The sequence below is a fragment of the Echinops telfairi genome, unplaced genomic scaffold (assembly GCF_000313985.2).
Source record: "Echinops telfairi isolate 266 unplaced genomic scaffold, ASM31398v2 ScPeMD7_4225;HRSCAF=4972, whole genome shotgun sequence".
NCBI lineage: Eukaryota > Metazoa > Chordata > Mammalia > Afrosoricida > Tenrecidae > Echinops > Echinops telfairi.
In genome coordinates, this window is record NW_022108124.1 from 12,696,036 (window position 1) to 12,704,053 (window position 8,018).

Sequence of the window (8,018 nt, forward strand, 5' to 3'; positions counted from 1 at the left end):
AAATTGCTTTTCGCTCAGAGAGCCGCCTCTCCTGGAGATGCTTCTGGGGTTTTGACCCACACCCAGCCAGGGAAGGGCAGGCCTGGGGACTCCAGAAGGCGGGCCTCTCGCCTTGCATCGAGACAGCATGCTGGGGCGACTTCAGCGAGAGAGGCCTGGGGGTTCCAGGCTGAAGTGAGACTTGAGCCAACACCCCTTCTTGTGCAGCCTTCTCCACGTGCCTTCCCCCGCTTCTCCTCCGGCCTGCTAGGTCTCTCCTGCAGGTCTCTCCATTGGGACTATCAGTCCAGTCTCAGGCTCGGCTTCTTCCCTCTCCTCACCCCGTGTCTCCACCACCCAACCTCGACTGGTCCCATTTCGCCCTGGCCCAGGACCCAACTGCCTGCATCCTTGGCCGTCAACTCTGTTCTCTTCCTGCAGGAAGGAAAGCATTCCCGGATGTGGCCATGTCCTCTTCCCTTCCCTGGGAGGTTCGGGATGGAGAAGGGGCTGGGTTCTGGTGGGAAAGGAGAAACAGCCCCTCGGGCAGGCTGGGGGTGACACTTGTCCCCTCCCAGCACTGTGGTGACAAGCACAGGCTGAAGGAGGTCTGCACACAGCTTTTCTTTTTGGACACCGGAGCCTCCGCGGCGCTGTGGGATGGACGTGCAGGAGGCGAGGGGCCGAGGACATAGCCCCTGGCTGCGGGAAGTGGTTCTTCTCCCTGGAGGCTACAGCCACCCTTCCCCTTTGATACGTCCCCCACAAGTTGGCTGCAAGTCTTCACGAAACGTTTCAGTCGGTGAGCGAGCCCCTCCTCTCCGGCCTCTTTCCAGCCTCTTGCTAGCCCTTCCTGTTCCCCACAAGCATCCCTGAATCAGGCCATCTAGGGGGACAACTGTGGCCTGCACCATCAGGTCAGTGACTCCACTAGGCCATCTTCCTCCAGTCTGGGCCACGGTGGCAAAACCTCTGAAGTGACGATGTGATGTAGTGAGGCTGCTTTGTAGTAAGTCACAGCTCCCGGACGAAGGGGGCGACCAGGCCTCTCAACAAGGACCTTGACCCTCACTGCAGCTTGACGTGAGTGGGGAGCAGGGAGGACACAGACGTGCCTCTTGTCAGCAGGGCCACGTCCCTTAGCTCAGGGCTGGCGCGCTCAAATGCTTCAGAGGCCCAGGCAGGGCACAGAATAAAGTCTGGCTGGTAGGACTGGGGGCAAATGAGAGAGCGCGGTCAGGGTCTAGCAAGGGGTCACCACATGTCCCCAGTAGGGCAGCTCCTCTTCCAAGTTTGCAAGGGAAGCTGCAAATGCAGACTTTGATATTGGAACTTGGGGTTTCAAGGGACGTGATCTGGTGGTGCAGTGGTTAAGCGCCGGGCTGGCCATCTCCCGGGGAATGAATGGCGAGCCCAGTGAGGGGAGGCCGTCTGCTTCTATCACGGCTCCAGCCTTGGAAACACAGCAGTTGTTCTGCTCCATCTCCTGGGGTCTCTATCAGAGTTGACTCGGCAGTGGTAACAGGTCTGGCTTGAGCGTCTGTAGCTAATGCCAATGGAGGTTTCTTGGTGACCAGAACAAAAGCTGAAGGAAGGTGGGGTGGGTCCTACTGGCCGCCTCTGCTTGAGTCCCAGTGAGAAGCAGCTGGCGGTCACCTGCCAGGCACAGGTTCTCTGAGCTCCCCTCGACCTCTCCCCGGCTGGGGCACTTCCGGGGACAACGATTTGCCAGACTGGGGACCAAGACAAGGACAGGTGAGAGTGCAGGGGGCCGGGTTAGTGCTGCACCTGTGTCCTGGGCTGACTGCATCCACAGTTGGCCCAGAGGCTCTGGGCCCCAAGCCGTCCCTCCCCTCTGTAGACGGGCTCCCACCCCATCTGCCACGTGGAGTGCAGCTCCCACCAGCACATGCAGGTGTGCAGCCGGGCCCTCTCACAGGTGTGCTTTACCTCCGTGCACCCTGGGGTGGGGGGCTCTGCTTCCCGCTGTGGCTGCCCCTCGGCCTGAGCCGCGTGGGCCTCGGGCTCAGAGGAGGCGGTCTCTGACACCTGGCTCCAGGCCCTGGGCTCTGGGGGTGTCTCTGGGCCGGCCGACACAGGCTGGGATTCCTGCTGAAGAGACCCCAGCCCATGAGCTGACCCCACTCACTTGGCCACAGGGCCCCCAGGGCCATCTGAGGCCTGGCCTTCTGGCCCCTTCCTGGGGCCTCCGCGTCCATGGAGACCCCCTCCCTCCTTCAGGAGGTTCCTGGTGGGTCCAAGGAAAGGGCCTTTCGCCAGCCAGCCAGCCAGCCTGGCAGGGTCCCCTCTGAGCCCTACCACTCCCTGGAAGGGGACAGCTGGGCCTCCATGCCCAGGTCATGTATTTGGAGAGCTCCACTTCAGAAGGACAGGCTGACTTCGCTCATGAGTTCCCATGGCACTTCCTGCTTCCCTGGGAACGTTCTCTCTCTCTCCTCTCTCTCTCTCTCTCTCTCTCTTGCTCGCTCTCTTTGCCCCTGGCTCCTGGGAGCCAACAAGCCCAAGAGAAGGGAAGGAGTTGCTGCCGGAACTGCTCCTGTGCCCCGGGAGACCCTGCAGGGAATTAGAAGCCGTGGTCCTGGCAACGCCAATTTCCCCCTCCACTCCCACCCCTGCTGACACTGCTGCCTCCTCTTGCAGGGTGGGGGCTGCCCCCTGGGACTGGGGAAGGCAGGGAGATGGGCTCCCACGCTTGCAGGAAGTGGGGCTCTCACAGCCTGGCCTCCCTTGTGTGGCCCGGAGGAAGCTGCCAGGCCAGGCGGGGGCCCAAGGGAGCCCAGAAGGCCACTCCTTATGCTTGACCTAAAGACATGGGAGCAGCCCTTGAGCCCGGCTCAGGCCAAGGGGAAGCTGGGGGTGGGGATGGGGGTGGGGGACAGCACTGTCTGTTTCATCCAGACTGGTTTCAAGTGTTAAAAATAACAGGTTAGGAGATAAGATAGTGCCGTCTCTGACACTTCCGTCTTGGGGAAGCTTATTTTTAAATCTCGGAATGAGCCCTGGGTGTTGGAGGAGGGGAAGGGGCAGTGGGGAGGTCAGGGGATGATGGCTCCCCTCCCTTACTATGACAGTCTGCTGGGCTAGTCCTAGAGGAGGAGACCCCGGTTAGGGTGGGGGCTGGCCCAGGGCTCCAGGTTCTGCCCCAGACTCAAGGGGAGCTCCTACCAAGCCTCTCTTCCCATGCCTCAGTTTCCCCCTGTCTGCACAGTTAGTCATCTCTTGCAACACGCCCTTCCCAAGTCCCCTCCTGGACTGGATTAGGGAGGGAGGGCTGGGGGCTGTTCTCAGCATCTGGGAGGCTGGCAGGGAGGCCCGTCACCACCCTCACCCCACCCCACCTCCCGCCAATGCTGAGGTTCAGCTACACTGAGTGTCCAGGTAGCCACGCCCTGGCCCCTGGACACACTGCTGGCTGGGGGCTCACCTGCTTGCTGGACCCCTCCTCTGTACCCAGGCTGTTTTCCTCATCGTCCTCTTGGTCATCGGTGTCCGACTCAGCCACAGCGATGGGGACACACACGGGCTCTGGGTCCCCAGGGCTGCCCTGGCCTGGCCGGTTGCCTTCCTCAAACCGTGTCTCCTTGCGGGCTGGGGGTGCCTTCCCTGCCTCTGGGGGTGGGGGTGAGCCGGAGGCAGCAATGCAACTGGGAAGCCGGGCCCGGGGGGCCAGGACAGCTGGCTTCTGTGGCCGCTGGCTCAGCAGCCCCCAGCAGAAGTCCCAGGTGGCCCTCTTGACGAAGCGCAGGCCCCTCTGGATGCGGGCCAGGGCCAGCTGGAGGTTGTTCATCTCGCCGTCCTCGTCGGGGGCCGTGAGGTTGTCGGCGCTGAAGGAGCTGAGCAGCAAGGCCAGGAAGAGATTCAGGACCTGGCAAAGCAGTGGGGGCACTCACTGGGTGCAGGTCCAGGCCGGGGGGCGGGGGGGCCTCCCACAGCCTCGCCTCCATGGGGGATGGGAGGAGCAGAGACCTTAGGGATTGCCACTGGTAGCAGGCCCTCAGCGGGATTCTCCTGAGGTTGGAGGAGTCGCTTGTGGAAGAGAAGATAAACCATAGCCCCTCTTCCCAAGGGCAGAGACACAGTCTGCATGGGGGGGGGGGGGCACCGCCCAGGTTCAGTGGACAGCCATGGGTTCGCCCAGTGTCATCGCTGCCAGATGAGGAGCAGGCCCCAGAGAGCAGGGGCTTGTGCAAGGCCATGCACCAATCCTGTGCCAGCTCTGCTGCCTCTACACACCAGCCTGGCTCTCCCTATGCCCCTTCCTGCTGCCCTGGGGACAGGGGTGGGCAGTGGGTTCCTTCTGAGAAGTAGGACCCCACTGCGTCCCCCAAGTAGTCCCACTGTGGGACTTCCACAGACAGACTCCGGGCCGATCCTGGAGAAGGAGGGGCAGTTCCCTTGGGGCCAGACCCAAGGGCTAGGGCTCCTGCCCTGGGCACTCTGTCTGCACCCCTACATCCCACTGAGCTGTCTGGGGGAGGGGATCGCATCTGTGGGCCCCAGGGACTAAGTTCAAGAAACAATGGGACCTTGGGGTTTGGGGGGGCAGGCGAGGCTACTTTGTTGGGTCTCACCTGACTCCGGGGGTTAACCAGCCCACTGGGAACAAGCAGATTCCCTTGCTCAGGGCTCCGGACTCACCGTGGGATCAGATGTGGCATGGTAGCTGTGTCTGCATGGTGTATGTGTGTGTGTGTGTGCTGGATGGATGCTGAGCATGGAAACCAACGACTGGGCTCAGAGGGGAGGATGCAGGCGTCTAGACCTGAGGGACTGAAGCGGGCCGAGGAGGACCTGACGTTTCAGGGTCCAGAAGCACAGTACTTGCATTTACTAAAATAAAATGGCCTGTTGAGAGTGAGGGAGCCCCCGGCGGTGTAGCGGTTCCTGGCAGTGGGCTGCTAACTACTAACAGCGCCATCTTTATTCTGTAGCTATGGGGGAAGGCCCACGCTTGGTGATTCTGAGCTGCTCCACACTGACCGCTGGCCTAGCTCCTGACCTCTCCATTTGCACCTGTCTCTCGGGTCACAGCCCGACGATGTCCCTTTCCTGATGGCCACAGGTCCTCTCCAACAACCTGCACCCATATTGTCCGACCTCCAGGAAACTTGGGTCCTGGCTGGAAGCCCTGGGAAGCCCCAGTCACTCACACAGGGGCTCTTGGGTTGGACTCCCCGTGTCTGCTAGAAGGCGGGCTTCTCTTTGCGCTTTCCCAGCCAATTCTGGTGCCGACACCACGCCCCAGCCCCTGCCCAATCATCAGTCCCGTTTTAATGGCAAGTTTGCTCCCACCCACGCCCGGTAGGGCCCCAACTTCTGCAGCTGGCTCCGAGGGGGCTGTGTGGGCTGGCTAGCATTCCCTCCGCCAGCAGCCTCTATTCTTCTCATCCCCAGGCAGATCCGCAGGGAAGGAAGTCAGTTGCAATGCTGTGTGGGTAAGGGGTGGCTCAACTGAGGGGTCTTGGGCCAAGACCTCAGCACACTGGCAGTCACTGAAAGAGGATCAACACCCCAGGGAAGGGAGACTGGGGGGACAGGGGCATGTGGAGCCAGCCCAAGCGCTGGGGTCTACTGCCACTGTGCACTAAGGCCCAGGCTCCACACGTGAGGCCGGAGAGGAATAACCTCACTGAATCGTGGCCTGCCCACGCAGGGCTTGGTCCAGGCGCACGGGAGAATGCAGGCGATTTATGGAAGGGCTCGGAAATCTGCAGCCCACAGCACTTACCCCACGGCAGGGCTACGCCCCTAGGAGCGGACAGGATCCCTGCCACAGGAGGGAAACCCAACAGGGACAGCAGGAGCCAGGCTGGTGAGTGTGAGGCCACCTCTTCACCTGGGCGGCAGCCCCACGGTCACTGTGTGCACTGCCTTCTCCCTGGACCCACTGACAAGCCTCCACCCATCCTTCTTGTCCTACAGCCCCTTCTCTGGCAACTTGGGGGTTCTCCACCCTGAAAAGACACAGGGCTGGATGAACCTGCCCTAGGATAGACAGGTGGCCAGATCCGTGGGAACTCTCACCACAGCCACTCAGCAGGCTCACCAGGGACACTACCTGCCTGCATCCATGCTTAGCTGTTGGCTGGCCTTACTCCTTCCCTCTGTTAACACTACCTGCTCATACTGTCAGCTCTGACTCCTCCTCTGGGAAGCCTTCCTTGATTTCTCTAGCTGGAAGGGATTCCCCGATCCAAGGACCCCTCTTAAGACTCTGATCACTCTGACCAGCTTAAAAGTAATTTCACCCCCTCCCCCAGGCCCCATCCCTTCCTCTCAAGTTGGTGAACACCACCAGGGTTGGGGCCAGGTAGGTCATCAATACCTGGTAAATCTCACAGCATTGTGCCCAGCAGGTGCTTAGCAAGTGTTTACTGGACTTTTTAAAATGTGGTAATTCCTTCATGATGAATGGTGAGCAAACAGATACATGAGCAGTAAATGAGCAAATGGTAAACAGGCAAAGGTGTGGGAGAAAGAACACACAAGTGAAATGTAATGCAGACTGACAGACTGGATGAACGAGCCGGATAGTAAGTCTTGAGTGGAGAGCTGGGTGGACAGAGGAGTAGATGAGTGAGGAGCACAGGAGTAAGTGGGTTGATAAAAGGTAGGGTAGATGAATGAGTGGGTGAGTGGGTGAATGAATGGATGGCTGGATGCCCAGGTAGACAAATGGATGGGTGAGTGTCTGTATCAACAAGTACTGATGGACAGACAGAAAGGTGGTCGATGGACAGGTGGATGGGTGGTAGGTGAATGAGTGAATGGATGAATGATAAATAGGGACAGGTGGGTGTATGCGTCCATGAGGGTTGGTGGCTAGGTGGTTTTGTGAGTGAGTGGCTGGCGAGATGAGAGGATGGGTTCGTGGATAGCGAGATGGACCGATGAGTTGGTGGGAGGGTGGCTGATGGTAGAAGGAGTCAGTGTATTGGCGATTGGACAGAGAAGAATGAATGGGACATTGATAAGTGGATAAACTGATGAGTCAGCGGGCTGGGTGGAGAAGTGGGTGAGTGAGCAGACCGATGGAGGGACTGGTGAGTGGGTGGACACATGGGTGGGTGGGTGAGGAGCTGAGGGGACAGAGAGATGGGATGAGTGAGTGAGGGTGTGGGCGGCCAACTCACCACAAGGTTACCGATGACCATGACAAGCAAGAAAACCAGCAGGCACAGGGACTGCCCAGACACCTCCATGCAGTCCCACATGGTCTCGATCCACTCGCCACAGAGAATGCGGAAGATGATGAGGAAGGCGTGGAAGAAGTCCATCATGTGCCAGCGGGGCAGCAGGCCCGAGTCGCTGATGCAGTGCCTCATCTCTGAGTAGTTCTTGCCGAAGAGCTGCATGCCGACCACGGCGAAGATGAACACAATGATCGCCAGCACCAGGGTCAGGTTGCCCAGCGCCCCCACGGAGTTGCCGATGATTTTGATGAGTGTGTTCAGGGTGGGCCAGGATTTGGCCAGCTTGAAGACCCGGAGCTGGGGAGGGAGGGAGAGGAGGGGTCCCAGTGAGGGGCTCTGGAGCTTGCTTCCCACGGGCAGTCTGACCTCCCTAGGGTCTGTCTGAGAGCCCAAGGAACAAGCTGAGAGCCCACCGCATCTTCACGGGCTCAGCCCAGGGAGTCTGGCCAACAGCTCCAGCGCGTCTTCCTCACTCTTTTCCTTTGTCCTCACGCCAGCCTCCTGCCCTGCTGAGTCTTACTCCCAGCAAGTGCCCCCCATACAGAACACCTGAGGACAGGCATCCTCATCACGGTTCTGCCTGGGCCAGCTCTCACTCTCTGTGGTGTGCCAACTCACCCCCACCTTCCTCGTCCCTGGGCTGTCAAAGAAAAGGAGAGGCTTATCACTTTCGGGGTACCTATGTATGGAGGTAGGGAGCGCTTCACCTAGGGAGTGCCTACTAGATGCCAGGCTTCAAGCTCAGGCTAGATTCACTCTTTTAGAGCTCCCAGTAACCACACGAGGCCAGCATTACTGTCAGCTCCTTTCTAGATGAAGAAGCCC

At 59.9% G+C, this 8,018-nt stretch overlaps 1 protein-coding gene across 9 annotated transcripts in view; it reads right to left on the reverse strand.

The window, feature by feature from the left end:
• The window catches only part of SCN5A (sodium voltage-gated channel alpha subunit 5), a 90,694-nt gene that overhangs the window by 29,237 nt on the left and 53,439 nt on the right, over window positions 1–8,018 (reverse strand). For 4 of the 9 annotated variants that reach the window (XM_004708571.2, XM_045294982.1, XM_004708572.2 and 1 more), the window contains exons 15-17: window positions 7,134–7,490; window positions 3,425–3,865; window positions 1,930–2,091 (exon numbers count right to left, since the gene is read on the reverse strand). In XM_004708571.2, coding sequence (XP_004708628.1) covers window positions 1,930–2,091; window positions 3,425–3,865; window positions 7,134–7,490 — 960 coding nt within the window. The remainder of the gene's footprint in view (window positions 1–1,929; window positions 2,092–3,424; window positions 3,866–7,133; window positions 7,491–8,018) is intronic. The other 5 variants (XM_004708573.2, XM_045294984.1, XM_045294985.1 and 2 more) reach the window with 2 other exon arrangements.